This window comes from Ovis canadensis, chromosome 6 (assembly GCF_042477335.2).
Source record: "Ovis canadensis isolate MfBH-ARS-UI-01 breed Bighorn chromosome 6, ARS-UI_OviCan_v2, whole genome shotgun sequence".
In the NCBI taxonomy this organism is placed as follows: domain Eukaryota; kingdom Metazoa; phylum Chordata; class Mammalia; order Artiodactyla; family Bovidae; genus Ovis; species Ovis canadensis.
In genome coordinates this window covers 22096926-22112975 of record NC_091250.1, presented here as the reverse complement: position 1 = coordinate 22112975, position 16050 = coordinate 22096926, and the positions used below count along the sequence as shown (strand labels likewise).

The 16050-nt window shown below is 37.9% G+C and overlaps 1 protein-coding gene and 1 long non-coding RNA gene across 6 annotated transcripts in view; one reads left to right on the top strand and one right to left on the bottom strand.

Annotated features, from left to right (window-relative positions):
• The window catches only part of MYOZ2 (myozenin 2), a 37390-nt gene extending 29094 nt beyond the window's left edge, over window positions 1-8296 (top strand). For both annotated transcript variants that reach the window (XM_069593391.1, XM_069593390.1), the window contains one exon: window positions 7857-8296. In XM_069593391.1, coding sequence (XP_069449492.1) covers window positions 7857-8091 — 235 coding nt within the window. In that variant the 3' untranslated portion in view covers window positions 8092-8296. The remainder of the gene's footprint in view (window positions 1-7856) is intronic.
• The window catches only part of LOC138442276 (uncharacterized), a 257527-nt gene that overhangs the window by 224861 nt on the left and 16616 nt on the right, over window positions 1-16050 (bottom strand). For 2 of the 4 annotated variants that reach the window (XR_011257611.1, XR_011257612.1), the window contains exon 3: window positions 8309-8453. The exons of the other annotated variants lie outside the window; for them this stretch is intronic. This is a non-coding gene — a long non-coding RNA (uncharacterized lncRNA). The remainder of the gene's footprint in view (window positions 1-8308; window positions 8454-16050) is intronic. 4 annotated transcript variants of the gene reach the window in all.

Sequence of the window (16050 nt, the reverse complement as noted above, 5' to 3'; positions counted from 1 at the left end):
CATTGTTGTAAGATCATCTCCAACATTTTAAAAAGCAATTTTAATACTGATTTCTAATGTGAAGGTTGACATTAGTTTATGTGTTGCTCCAAACAATCTTGTTAGTCACTACATAGATGACAAACTGTAAAAACTCATTTTAAGTCAGATCTGTGTTCAAAGAAATTATATTATGGGAATTACAGAGATACACAGTTATTTTTTAGTAGAATATTCCAAATCTTTCAGTGGAATTTTTTGCTTTTCTAACTGAATAAAACTTGAAACTATTTTCAGAGATCTTAAAAATCTTACAAACATTCTCACACTTTGAATGCTTAACATTTCGGTTAAAAAGTTTACTTTGTGTCCGAAGGCAATAAAAATTTAAACAAACAGGATACAGTCTCAAATGGTGCCAAAGAAAAGAAAATTCTGCTTTTGAAACAACAATCTTTCACTGGATAAGTGGTAGGAGGTAGGAGATGGGTGATGAAATAGATGGGAATGTTTTCATTTACGGAAGAAAGTGACCCAAAAATTAAGAGGGAAAAACAAAACATACTGAATGAAAAGGGAAAAGCTAATGCACTAAATACCAAACTCAAATATTGGATTACAGTGGCAGAAGAACATTTCTTTTTTCATTTAATTCAGAAAAAATAAATATAAGAATAAAAGTGATTTTTGGAATTAATAAATACAAGGTTGCTACCGCTAAGTCGCTTCAGTCGTGTCCGACTCTGTGCGACCCCGTAGACGGCAGCCCACCACTCCTCTGTCCCTAGGATTCTCCAGGCAAGAACACTGGAGTGGGTTGCCATTTCCTTCTCCAATGCATGAAAGTGAAAAGTGAAAGTGAAGTCACTCAGTCATGTCCGACTCTTCGTGACCCCATGGACGGCAGCCTACCAGGCGCCTCCATCCATGGGATTTTCCAGGCAAGAGTACTGGAGTGGGGTGTCATTGCCTTCTCCAAATACAAGGTTAACTGAGCAAATTCACTCTAAATCTGATAATATTCAACTCCAGCCTCTTATATCCAATGGATAACAATATACTCTTATACTCCCTTGGATGTGTGGCTTGCGCAGTTGCAGGGGGCCCCACAATTAAAAAGGCCATAGCTGATTTAAACTTTTGCTTTAAAGTCTGAAATTCCTAACCAGCTTTAAACAAAGAGTACCGAGTTTTCATTTTGCACTGTGCCCTACAAAAGTGTTTAGATCAGATCCCAGGCTCTAAATTTTACCTTAAGTTCCTCTGTATTCAGGAAAATGTTCCCTTTAAGTAACTATCTTAGTCCATGACGTGTTCCCCCACGGCCTGCTTATATTTCTCTCTTTCCTTGTTTGTGAGTTCATTGAAATTAAGACCTACTACAATCTTTCCATCTTTGAATTCATAGCATATAGCAGAGTGTCTAGATATAATCGGGCTTCCCAGGTAGCGCTAGTGGTAAAGAACCTGCCTGTCAATGCAGAAGACACAGGATATGTGGGTTTGATCCCTGGCTCAGGAAGATCCCCTGGAGGAAGAAATGGCAACCCACTCCCAGTATTTGTGCCTGGAGAATCCCATGGACAGAGGAGCCTGGCGGGCTATCGTCCACAGTGTCACAAAGAGTCGGACACGACTGAAGCAACTGAGCACACACACATGCAACTTTTTTATATCAGTAAGTGAATGAACCAACAAATGCACTAATTATAGGTTTATAATGGTAAACTTCCAAAATGACAAAACATTGTCTTGGACATCTTGAACATCCAAGAATATGAAGTTTTACTTATGCAGTGAGTCAAATTTGACTCTTAATGACTCTTCAATCCACCAAATCAAATGACAAAATGTGGGACATTAAATCACTCACTTATATCACAGATGTGAGTCCTCAATATACTTCTCTACTTAGAAACAATCTCAGAAGGCCCAATACTCCTTAAGAATTATGTCCAAGGGGTACAACAAATGGTAGTATAGAAGAGCAGGCTTCAGTGAGTCTGAATACCTGGGTTTAAATTCTGATTCTATACCTTATTAGGTGGGTGACATTGGGTAACTCATTTAACTATTTGTGTTTCAGTTTCATCTATTAAAAGGGGATAGAAAAATAATCAACTCAAATAGTTGTTTTGAGAATTTAATGAGACAATCATGTAAAGCCTTGGTACTCAAAGTGTGGTGAGACCAGTTGTGCTGGCATCACCTGGGAACTGGTTAGAAATGAAGAATCTCAGGACACATACTAGATTGACTGAATTAGCATCTGTAGCTTAACAAGATCACAAGGTGATTTCCATACTAACAGAACAGGTGCACAGCACTGTTGATACATATTAGCTTTCATTATTACTATGTCTTCTGAAGTTTAATGATCACAAAGCACCTGACTGACCATTTAAATTCTTAAAGTTCTTTTCCTAACCAATCTCTCTCACCCCCAGAGTAATGGTTTTAGGCCCTGGACATGAAAGACTCAACTGATATGATTGCTGAAATCCTGCATTAGACTGAGGTTACTGCATTACTCACTGATCTGTTGTTATCCCTATTTTCCACAGCGATTTGGGGAAATATTGTAAGAGGGCAGCCATCTTGAGAAAAGATGCAACAGAAAGTAAAACATACTGTTCTTCAGGAAAAAAAAAAACAACTAGAAGACAAGAAAATTATGGGCCAATAAGACATGAGAACTTCCCTGGTGGCTCAAAGAATCTGCCTGCAACGCAGGAGATCCTGGTTCAATCCCCAGCTCAGGAAGATCCCCTGGATAACGGAATAGCTACTCACTCCAGTATTCTTGCCTGGAGAATTCCATTGACAGAATAGCCTGGTGGGCTACAGTCCATGGGGTAGAAAACAGCAGACATGACTGAGTGACTGACACTTTCACTTATGGTAAAGAATTTGCCTAGAATGTGGAAGACATGGGTTTGATCCCTAGATTGGGAAGATCCCCTGGAGGAGAGCATGGCAACCCACTCCAGTATTCTTGGCTGGAGAATCCCCATGGACAGAGGAGCCTGGCATGCTGCAGTCCAAGGGGTTGCAACGAGTCGGACACGACCGAGCAACTAACCACACATAGCGAGACATGAGATTCTATACTACTACTGCATTGGCCAAAACCTGCATTCTTTCAGGTTTTTCTGTAACATCTTATGGAAACCCTAAAGGAGCGGAATTTTTGGCCAGTCCAATACATGACACAGTTACATGTGCTATAGCCATCACTGAGGTCACCTATCTACCCTGTGGACACTGAAGATTTTATCTGGCTCTCAGTCTTTTCCCCAAGGACTATTCCTGTTATCACTTTTTGGCAGCTTAAATGATTCACTGAATTCTCAGCCCTTTTAAGTCCTTGACTGTATTGCTTTAAAGGATCTCTCTCTCAATCCCATCTTAGTCACTACTGACATTCCTTAAAGTTTGCCATTACCAATATCTATGCTATTGCTGCTGCTTAGTCACTTCAAGTCATGTCTGACTCTGTGTGACTTCATGGACTATAGCCCACCAGGCTCCTCTGTCCATGGAATTCTCCAGGCAAGAGTGCTGGAGTAGATTGCCAGACCCTCCTCCAGGGGATCTTCCCAACCCAGGGATCGAACCCGGGTCTCCTGCATTGCAGGCAGATTCTTTACCACTGAGATTCCAGGGAAGCTGACCAATATCTGCATCATCTTCAAAATCTAAATTTCAAGCATCTCACTACCACATTTTATCTTTAATTTTTTGATTTATTATTTATTTCAATCATGCTTCAGGTCCACACATCAAAGCCATCTCATTTTTCAAAGTCCATCATTCATTTCCTCCTTACTTTACTAGACTCCATAGTCCCTTACTACTATCATCCAGAAATTAAGATATTCAAGAAAGATCACAGGTGATTGAGCTTCAAAGAAAATCAGATCTCTTCTAGGCTTTAAAATGATCTCCACAATACTGGAGAATTTATAGTCCTGCCAATTCCATTGTCCAAATGTTTATGAGGATCGTCCAGGCAAAATACATTAAACAGTTACATATATTGAGCAAGATATAAAGATATATCAGAGAGAATTCCAGTCCTCTTGGAGTGTAGTCTGATAAGAAATTAGGCAGACAGACTATTGAATATAATGAAAGATGGAAAATGAGGTCACAGGGAGGTAAAAATAGAGTTCATGGAAACTTAGGGAGAAAGAGTTTAGTTCTGGCTGTGGGAGATCAGCGAAAGCTTCAAGAATAAAATTAAATATCAAATGTGAAGTGAAGTCGCTCAGTTGTGCCCGACTCTTTGCAACCCCATAGACTGTAGCCTACCAGGCTCCTCCTTCCATGGGATTTTCCAGGCAAGAGTACTGGAGTGGGCTGCCATTTCCTACTTAAGTATAAATTACTTAAAGAACATACTTAAAACTTAAAGGGGATTTAGAAATGTCAGTAATGACGGTCAGAGCACTCCAGGCAGAGAAAAATGCGTGAGTAAACGCAATGACGTTGGAGAGCAGAGGGAGAGGCTGCTGCTGCTGCTAAGTCGCTTCAGTCGTGTCTGACTCTGTGGGAGCCCATAGATGGCAGCCCACCGGGCTCCTCTGTCCCTGGGATTCTCCAGGCAAGAACACTGGAGTGCATTGCCATTTCCTTCTCCAACAAGGTGAAGAGCAAGCAGTATATCAGTTTGACTGGAACAAAGACTAAACAAAAGTGTATAGGGTAAAATTAGCAGGACTGACCTTTCCACTACAATGTCAAAGTCATTTTTTTCCACACACACAAATACCAAACCTGTTTCTCCTTGGCTTCTACCAGTGAGCTACTGAAACTCTAAACCATGGAATAATCATTGATTTTTACATTTCCCTCACAATTTTCATCCAATCTGTCAGCATATCCTGTTGACCCTACCTGTAGAACACGTCCTGAAACCACCCACTTCTTCAAGGAAAACACCTGAAATCTAAGCTATCATCATTTCTCACCTGAATTGGTACCATATCTCTTCTTTCATTCTTGTCCACCTATACTTGTTCACACAGTAACAGGTGCCAGAGTAATCTTTATTAAAATTTTCTCAAGTTATACTGCTCCTGTTTTTGTTGTTCAGTTGCTCAGTCTTATCCAATTCTTTGCGACCCCATGGATTGCAGCATGCCAGGATTCCCTGTCTTTCACCATCTCTTGGAGCTTGCTCAACCTCACGTCCATTAAGTTGGTGATGCCATCCAAGCATCTCATCTCTTGTTATTCCCTTCTGTTCCTGCCTTCAATCATTCCCAGCATCAGGGTCTTTTCTAATTAGTCGGCTCTTCGCATCAGGTGGCCAAAATATTGGAGCATCAGGTGGCCAAAGTATTGGAGTTTCAGCTTTAGCATCTGTCCTTTCAATGAATATTCAGGACTGATTTCCTTGAGGATTGACTGATTTGAGTTTCTTGCAGTCCAAGGGATTTTCAAGAGTCTTCTCCAATACCACAGTTCAAAAGCATCAATTCTTTGGCGCTCAGCCTTCTTTACGGTCCAACTCTCACATCCATACATGACCACAGGAAAAACCAAAGCTTTAACTAGATGGACCTTTGTTGGCAAAGTAATGTCCCTGCTTTTAAATATGCTGTCTGGATTGGTCATAGTTTTTCTTCCAAGGAGCAAGCATCTTTTAATTTCATGGCTGCAATCACCATCTGCAGTGATTTTGGAGCCCAAGAAAATAAAGTCTGTCACCGTTTCCATTGTTTCCCCATCTATTTGCCATGAAGTGATGGGACCAGATGCCATGATCTTCGTTTTTTGAGTGTTGAGTTTTAAGCCAGCACTTTTACTCTCCTCTTTCACCTTCAGCAAGAGGCTCTTTAGTTTCTCTTCGCTTTCTGCCATAAGGCTGGTGTCATCTGCATATCTGAGATTATTGATATTTCTCCCAGCAATCTTGATTTGGGCTGTGCTTCATCCAGCCCAGCGTTTCTCATGATGTACTATGCATAGAAGTTACATAAGCAAGGTGACAATATACAGCCTTGATGTACTCCTTTCCCAATTTGGAACCAGTCTGTTGTTCCATATCTGGTTCTAACTGTTGTTTCTTAATCTGCATACAGATTTTGCAGGAGGCAGGTCAGGTGGTCTGGTATTCCCATCTCTTGAAGAATATTCCACAGTTTGTTGTGATCCACACAGTCAAAGGCTTTAGCGTAGTCAATGAAACAGAATTAGATGTTTTTCTGGGATTCTCTATTCCTCTATGATCCAGCAAGTGTTGGCAATTTGATCTCTGTTTCCTGTGTCTTTTCTAAATCCAGCTTGAACATCTGGAAGTTCACGGTTCATGTACTATTAAAGCCTGGCTTGGAGAATTTTGAGCATTACTTTACTAGCGTGTGAGATGAGCACAATTGTGCAGTAGTTTGAACATTCTTTGGCATTGCCTTTGGGAATGGAATGAAAACTGACCTTTTTAAGATTTCAATGGCTTCCCTTCACACTTAGAATGAAATCCATGTTCCTTATTGGACAAAATTCCTCACAATCTACCCCTCTGTCCTCTCTCCCTTCTACCATCCCACTCACTTACCTGTCTAGCAACATAGGCTTTCTTTCATTTCTGAAAAGGTCAACATTATTTCTGCCTTAGATTCTTTGTATTAGCTACTCTATCTGAAATGCTGAAGTGCTTCTGTTACTTTGTCCATGGCTAACTTCTGACCTTCAGATGGCAGTTTAAATGTCACTTCTTCAGAGAAGTCTTTTCTCCCTATCTAGTCATTCAGTTATGCTCTATTGTATCACCCTATTTTAAATTTCTCATAGCTCTTATTACTGAACGTTTGTATGTTTAGTGTTTTATTAAAAATTTTATTAAAAACTAAAAATCATTATTTTTATTGAAGTATAATTAACTTACATGTTTATTTTTTGTCTATCTCTTTCACTAGAAATATAAAATCTTACACTCTGACTACATTGCTCACTGCCATATGTCCAGCATTTAGGAATGTGCCTGGCACTGGATCAATAATTAATGGCTGAATCAAAAAAAGCTAGACTGTTACATGACATCTTGAATGCCAAGATAAGGAAGGTGGACTTTCTTCAGATGAGTAGAAGGATTTCGATGTTTTTGAGGCACAACCAGAAAAATGCAAAGATATATTTCTTACCCTTAAAGAATTTATAATTCACAGATGACCGAAACCAAATCATATTCTAAAAAATAGAAGCTGACAATACCAAATGCCATATTATTAACAGATGCACTATAAGACTAACATAAAACAATCAATGCTATAGGAATCTGGTTAAGAAAGGGAGTGAGGGCTTGGGGTAGTTAAGTGAAGTGAAGTCACGAAGTCGTGTTCAACTCTTTGTGACCCCATGGATTGTAGCCTACCAGGCTCCTCCCTCCATGAGATTCTCCAGGCAAGAGTACTGGAGTGGGTTGCCATTTCCTTCTCCAGTGGATCTTCCTGACCCAGGGATCGAGGGGGAAGTTAAAATTTAAAGGCCACAGGATATATACAGGTGGAATGGAGGCACAGAGGAAATACCTTTTTTTTTTTCCTCCCCCAGAGGAAATAAGCAAGTGTAACATTGTTAGCAAAGGCAGGAAGGCAAGAAATGTTTGTGATGACTCAGCGTCCAGGGAACAGAATAGTTCAGTCCAAAACTAAGCGTACATACAAAAGGTCTTTACACAAATTCATTATCAAATATCTGTTTTATCATAAAGGCATGGTCCTTGAATGGAAACACTTATTTCAGAGGCCAAAAATTGAAACCCTAGTAAGACTGTAACACATAATGCATAAGATCATGCATTAAATTGTTTTTTATTTTCTGGCAAATAAATTTGAATATTAATTTATTCTTTTTCTTTTCACTCCTCACAGAGTTGCCACCCCATTTGGAGGTTTTGAAAAAGCATCAAAAATGGTTAAATTCAAGGTTCCAGATTTTGAGCTACTACTTCTAACAGATCCCAGGTTCATGGCCTTTACCAATCCTCTTTCTGGCAGACGGTCCTTTAATAGGACTCCAAAGGGATGGATATCTGAGAATATTCCTATAGTTATAACAACTGAACCTACAGAGGATAACACCATACCAGAATCAGAAGACCTATAAAAGAAAGTTGTATGTGCGACAAAAACCTCTGAATATAAATGTTGCTGTATTATTATTCTACTCACTGGCAAAGCCACTAACACTCTTCATTAGTAGCAATAATTTAATAGCAATTTAGCAATCTTCCTTTTATGGCATTTAATTTCAATCTCAGATCAAAATCTAATAAATAATTCAAAATCTTATTAAAAAAAAGAAACAAAAACTTTTAACTCACTTGTCTTTACTCATAATCTTGTTACCGCTTGGTTAAACAATCCGGTCTCCACACTGGGAAAGTCCAGAAAAGTTACTGACGACAAAGGGTTTCATCTTTGTTGCCTTTAATATAAGCTATTCCTGAATAAAGTTTTTAGATGGATCTACAATCAAAATACAGCACAAAATATTTAGATTAATTCAGAGTTTTATTTAAGGGATGAAAGCTATAGAAGTTGATATATAAGCATTATTGATGGAGAAAAGGGTTGGGTTCTTCTTTTCTGACAAGCTTCCATGATAAAATAACTTGTCTAGATGAAGTCTTTTCAATAGTCTTTCTTAAAATTTCAAATTTCTTAGAACTTTGAAACTACTTTGTATTTTTCAACATGCTTTGAATCATCATATAATTATTCCAGATGACAGTCTCCAGAGTTCAATTGGGTTATTATTGTTGTCTAGTATTAAATCAACAATATGGAGAGAAAATGACTCAAAGAACGTCATACTATTGTAGTTTTCATGACCAAGGTAAACTTGGAATTCAAGTTCTGCAAATCCTAATGTTGTGTGTTGTTTAGGTTCAACTTTATGAATACATTTTTAGAAGAGTAATAACAAGACACATGCTAATAGACATATAAATAAGCATGAATATGAAGGAGAGAGCAGGTGCGTAATTTGAATTAGCAGCTTTCTCTGCTGAATCTTTAAATTCTGCTCAAATCCTTAAGCTCTAGGGAGTATATGCCATAAAACAAAAGCAAGAAATGGAAGAAGACAAGAGCATTTGAATGTAATACAGCATATTTCTGTCATAAATATATGAAAATATTAGTATAAAAGACTCTAATATAAAGTTATAGGTATATTTTAAAGTATGATTGAATATACAACATGGAGTTGGAAAGAAATAAATACCAATTCTTCCCATTTCAATTCAGTTAAAAGTTCTGTGGTAGATGTTTATACCAGAGAATACAGAAAACTACCTACCAGATTAAATTTAGGAGACTGGAAGGAAAGTGCACAACAGAGTAATGAAAATGCCATGTAGCAACATCGCATATTTATAAAAGTATGTAATCCTGAACGCGCCCGATCTCGTCTGATCTCGGAAGCTTAGCAGGGTCGGGCCTGTTTAGTACTTGGATGGGAGACAGCCTGGGAATACTGGGTGCTGTAGGCGTTATGGGATTCCCAGGTGGCTCAGAGGATAAAGCATCTGCCTGCAATGCAGGAGAACCAAGTTCGATCCCTGGGTTGGGAAGATCCCCTGGAGAAGGAACTGGCAACCCACTCTAGTACTTGCCTGGAGAATCCCATGGACAGAGGAGCCTGGCGGGCTACAGTCCATGGGGTTGCAGAGTCGGACACGATTGAGTGACTTCACTTTCTTTCTTTGACTTTAATGCTGAAATTGGTGGTTGTGTTGCAGGAAGGGGGACCCTTCCCAGGGCCCGAAACTGGGCTCTTGTCTAACACTCGGAAATGAATTGTCCAAGGAGACACATGTGCTGACAAAGCAAGAGATTTTATTGGGAAAAGTCACCCGGATGGAGAGCAGTAGGGTAAGGGAACCCAGGAGAACAGCTCTGCAGTCTAGGGTTTTATGGTGATGGGATTAGTTTCCAGGTGGTCTTTGGCCAATCATTCTAATTCAGAGTCTTTCCTGGTGGCGCACGCCATCCACCCTGGCCAGGCACCATAGTAACATTTGCATGAGTTGGTTTGTGACAGGAGGTACTGATAAGGAATACGGAACTAATAAGCCACCACCAACCAGAAGAGTTCAGGAAAGGTCGAAAGGAGACACCGCGTGTCCATCCACTTCCCAAAATCCCTCTGGCTAGCATCCATCTTGGCTGAGCGCTGTGTGCGCCACCAGGAAAGACTCTGAATTAGAATGATCGGCCAAAGACCACCCGGAGACTAATCCCATCACCATAAAGCCCTAGACTGCGAGCTACAGTGTCAGAGCTGTTCTCCTGGGTTCCCTTACTCTACTGCTCTCCATCCGGGTGCCTTTTCCCAATAAAATCTCTTGCTTGGTCAGCACATGTGTCTCCTCAGACAATTCATTTCTGAGTGTTAGACAAGAGTCCAGTTTTGGGCCCTGGAAGGGGTTCCCCTTCCTGCAACAGTTGTTTTGATGATTCAATCTTGAAAGCAGAGAAATTTAAAAAAAATATGCGTATGAGAAATGCAATCTCTAGAAAGGAACAATATCAATATATCTTATACACATTATCATTGTAGGGAATTTGTTTAAAATATATCTTTAAGATATTTTAGTTTTATGTTTTGGTGTTTACTCATTTCACTTATTTTATTTTTATTTTGGCCACACCAAGCAAGCTTGTGCGATCTTAGTTCTCTGACCTGAGATTGAAACTGGGCCCTTGGCAGAGAAAGCACAGATTCCTAACCATTGGACTGCCAGGGAATTCCCCGTTTACCTGTTTTAAAATGACAGTGTTGGCATCTGTAATAAACTCTAGATATCAGAGAACCTTCATGCTTTTTTTTAATTTAATCTTTTAAAAAAGAAAAAGAATTAGTCCTATTCTATTATGTATTTTGATGAAATGGTTTAGTTCTTTATTAGCAATTCAAAATGCTATTTTTCATTACACTGAAATTTTATTATGTTATTATAATTATCTCAAAGTAGTTAAACTCTATGCTCAGGGTCACCACTCTGACAATCACCAAAAGGGGACCAGCAATTAAATATGTTAGCTACAGAACAGTATTCTCCATTTCATAAAGGAAAATTTTAACTTTTTATAGTATTTTTTTTAATTGGTTAGAAAATAATGGAATAACTCTCTGCTCACTATTGTATTTCTTCCTTTCCTGGGAAGTGTCTATTAATTCAAACTCAGCTGTCTGACACCTTTAGAAATGCCAAATTTCACACTCTGGTTGCTACACAATTAGAATTTGAAAGGAATTTTGAATGGGTTTTTCAATGACCTGAAAAGCAGCCAAACCTTTTTAAGTCTGAAGAAATATGATAGCCTTTTCAGAACAGTGAAAGACTGTGGCATTTTTTTCCACCCACATTTGTACATATGGAAAATGAAACAGAAGAGAAAAAAAGGTTAAAAAGTTAAAAGAAAATGAATAAAAATAACATTTGCTGATGGACTACTAAATGCCAGGCACTATACTCACTACTTAACGGTGTAGTGGGTATTTTGAAAAAAAAAAAAAAAAGCCTAATAAAGGCTAGTTAATGTGTACTTTAAAATATTATATTTATTTATTTTAGCTGTACCATAGGACACAGATTTGCAGGATCTTAGTTCCCAACTAGGGACTGAAGCCAGCCCATCACAGTGAAGGCACCTTGTACTAACCACTAGACTGCTAGGGAATTCCCTGTATTTTTAACATCATTCTATTTTTGTGATTATCCTGTGAGAACTGTATTATAAATAATCTCCATTTTGTGCTAGAAAAGTGAGCCTTAGGGAACTAGAGTGACCAGCTTAATACCAGCTCCCAAGCGGAAGAACTTGGTGACTCTGAATCTAAAGCATATGCTCTAAGAACTCATAATTCATAACTTCTCCTTCAGAAATAACTTCAACCTTAAAATTATTTTATTACTAGAAAAAATAATAAAAAATCTCCATCATATTAATTTTAACTTTGCGAAAATATATCTATAAATTGAGTAATTTTAGAGTCATCCATTAAAGTCATTCAGGTACTCATAATCATGAAAAGCTAAACTTTCAGATTTTCAAACAAGCAATATGCATGCTTAATTATGAATTTTTGTTGTTGTTGTTGTGTCCAACTCTTTTTGTAATTCCATGGACTATTCATGTAATCTTTTTTTCCCCCTCTTGAAAGAAGAGGAAGTAAAGAGGACAGGAATACAGAACACTAATACCCATAAGGCTGAATGAAATCTAGTGTAATAACACACCATACATATTCATTTAAATGAAAATATTTTCTACTTTTCAAAACTTTAGAAGAATTTGTATTATACTGTTCAATAGAATTCTGGGTCATAAAATTATATCTATTTTATTTAGCCAATTTCTTGTTGATCAGTTGGTCAGCTGCTTTCTGGATAATACTAGAGCTACATTAACAACTAGACCAGTGCTCATTCTTGGCTTTTAACTCTTTGCTCCCTTCAATCATTTCTCCATTTCTTAACTCAATATTTGAAAGGACTTGATAGTTTAAAATAACTAATTATTGGTTATTATTAAATCAAGGTAAATATGGAAGATAATTTTTAGTCAAAATGATCACTTACTACATCCAGTGAAAATTTCACATTTTCTAAATAGACTCATTTATAAATGTTTTAGCAGCTTGGAAATGGACAGAGCCAATTACTTTCACAAAGGCTGATGTGGAGCAAAATGTCCAGTCAGTGAGAGTGAAAAGTACATCCTGAACTTTCCAACTCAGGGCACAGCTGTACCAGCAGACTTATTAATTCTGGAATTTCCTCACTCTGCTGCTTATGCAAGATAAAACTTACATGACATCATTGCAATTTCTCAGTCACAACTGCTTTTTATTAAGCTTAGCTAAGTATTGCTCTGAATGCCCCTTTTCTTATGAAAAATACTTTCGACCTCCACATGCTCTATTCTGTAGGAAGAAGGGCAGTTTACTTTCTATGAAAGGTGGAAGAATGCCAGGTTTTTGCCAAAAGAACAAGCAAGGGAAATCTTTTTCAAACTAACTGATCAAAGCACTTCACGAATACACAAAAGGATTTTTAGAAAATTATAATGCTTTAAAAAGTTTAACTTTTCAGAGCTAAGAAAAAAGCAAAATTGTAAAATTGTATAAGAATTTCAATAGCTGAAGATGATGTATTATTAGATTTTAAAAAAAGGTGTGTCCCTATTTAAATTCCTTAAATGAAAGAGCTAGATTTCAACTCAGGATACAAACCTTCCTGACTTGTCAATGTAATGTGATTTCAACAGGAAGATTTGGTGCATATGGGCAAAGAGCAGGTGGTGGGGGAGCTATTTCTAAGAGGTTATAGTTCAGATTCAAAATGAATGTGCTTATTATTCTGGATTGTGTAATATTTTGAAACACATTTCAACAACTCAGGCAGTGTAGGAGATGGAGACAGTTCAGGAAACAGAACCGGAAAAAGTCAGAAAGAAAAAAGGTAAATTCTGCTGATTTGGTATAGAAGAATTGGTATAGAAGCTGCAGCACCAGTAAAATAAAAGAACAGGGGGAAGAAAGGAATTCCAGAACGAAGTAGGCTGAAAAGAAATAATTGCATTATTCTACGGTTTCTAGAGCTTTCTCCTCACTCCTTCCGAAGCAGTTTTGCTCTATGTGTATCAATTGTCTAATATGAACTGTCACCTAAATAGATACTCTCATTCATTTTCTTTATCACCACTTACGTATAAACTGCATATAAAACAGCAGTTGCATTTAAATGTGCCAGCTATTTGGTGATTTATCACTAATTAATAATATAATCTCAAGCAATTTACTTTACTCTGGAATTTTGTCCAACTATTTCTGTTTCACAGGCCACTTCTGCTTAAGACCTTCCCTGACCACCCTTACTTAAGAGAGCACACATATAACCCCTTATTGTGCTTTTGTTTTTCTTTATAACCCTTATTACTTCCTAACATAATGTATTAGTCTGGGTCCTCTTGAGAATCAATCAGAAGCCAAGATGCAGTTAAATCTGTAACAATTTTATTAGGAAAATGGGGAGACAGGTCAAAGAAAGGCTGGGAGAGACCCAAGGGACCTCAGGTGGAAGTATATGGATATGTTCTAGACTGCCTGAGAGTCCAGGGAAAATTCAGCAAGGTTGTTGGAAGATCCGTGAGCCAACATCATCTGCAGAAGAGGTCCAGTGTTTCTCAGCAACATGTCTGCCTTGGGGTCACTGTCATGGTTACTCACTGGCTGGGAGCACACTGTGAAAGACAGACTCAGCACGAATGCACTGATGGAAGTCAGAGTAAGGAGAACTCAGTCAACTCAGAGCAAGGGGCCCTCAGTCAACCACGTTGTCTAAGACCCACAAGTTGTAGCTGCCACACACAATATATTTACTCCTTTATTATTTATCTCACCCACTGGAATGAATGCTCTCTGAGGATAGAGACTGCCTTTTTTATTCGCTGCTGTATCCTCTATGCCTGATACATAGTGAAGAACAATAAAAATTTTTTTACATAAATAAATTCATCTTAATTATGGGGATAATTAGCTATTATTAGTAACAAAAAATTATCAAGACCACACAGTAAGAAAGCAAAGACATTTAGAATGAAGTTAGATTAGGTTACACTGGAACTGCTTTGGGATAAATATATTAGACCCTGATTTAGAAGTAAAATATGTTGGAGCAGTGAGTATATTAAACACACGTATAATCAGAAACACTAACACGGCCTGACTATTTTTTAGCATAAGCATTAATGCCAGCTCTGCTCGCAGACTTAAAATTGCAGTTAGGGTAGACTTTTTAGGATCTTGCTAGAACAGTGTGATTTCTTGTGACCATTCACATACTTTGTAGGTCACTTGAGAATTAAAAAAAATCAATATGATGGATATTTCTCTCGATCAGTATACCTACCTCTTTTAGAAACTACATTATACAACCAGAAAGGAGTTCCCAAGGACAGATGGCTACATAATCCTTCATTTTCTTAAAAAACTAAAATGACTTCATTCATACACCTGCTTGGAATATTTCAAATCAGGAAGTACATAGCCCCTGAATTCTAATGTTTTGGCACAGTCATCTCTGTAGTACAATGAATAAAAACATTCACCCCAAAGTCCTTTCTCCACATTGCTTCAAGAACTGAGGCATCTGAGAGTCATAAACAGGGAAAGGAGCTGATTCCTCTACGAACTGATGCTAACATAATGGAAAACTTACCTAAATATAATCAACCTGAAATAACTTTTTCTTCTTTTCCAACTTATTTTGAAAAAGCAGGACTACTTTCCAAGTTTAACTTTAAACTCAGTACCTAATACCTATTTTACCTTACTTCTACCTGTATGAGAAACTAGAGCTAATGAAGACTCTAACCGACTTGCCTCAGGTGCAGGTCTCCTGCAAAGCTGTCTTCTGGGTCAGCTGAGCACTCTAGGCTGTGTTGCTATTTCAGAACATAAAGTCAAATGCAAACACGGACCACATTTATTCAAGAAACATTCTTTACTTCTGATACATAGAAAGGGATGTGGATATAATTTATGATTATTACAAAAAGTTTCCTCAAAAACTCATCAAAATCTATTAAAGAGACATTAAACTTAAAATACTATAGACAAGGTGCATGGCACCCCTAAAATCAATATGTTGAAATCCTAACTCCCATATAATTAGTATTAGGAGGTGGAGCCTTTGGGAGGTAATTAAATGATAGCGTGTAGTGCTCATGAATGGGATTAGTATCTCATAAAAGAGACTCCACAAAGCCTTCTTGCCCCTTTCCCCATGTGAGTACAGAGAGAAAATGGCCAAATACAAATCAGGAAGTAGATTCATACCAGACACCAATCTGTCAGCACCTTGCCCTTGGACTTCCCAGATTCTAGAACTATGGGAAATAAATTTCTGTTGTCTATAAGGCACTCAATCTGTTATTGTACCCTGAACAGACTAAGATGCATAGCAACACAGAAGAATTATGTTTTCAGATGCATTTACATATAATATTAATTATGGCTAATGATCATAATTATCAGAAAGTATTAGACTAT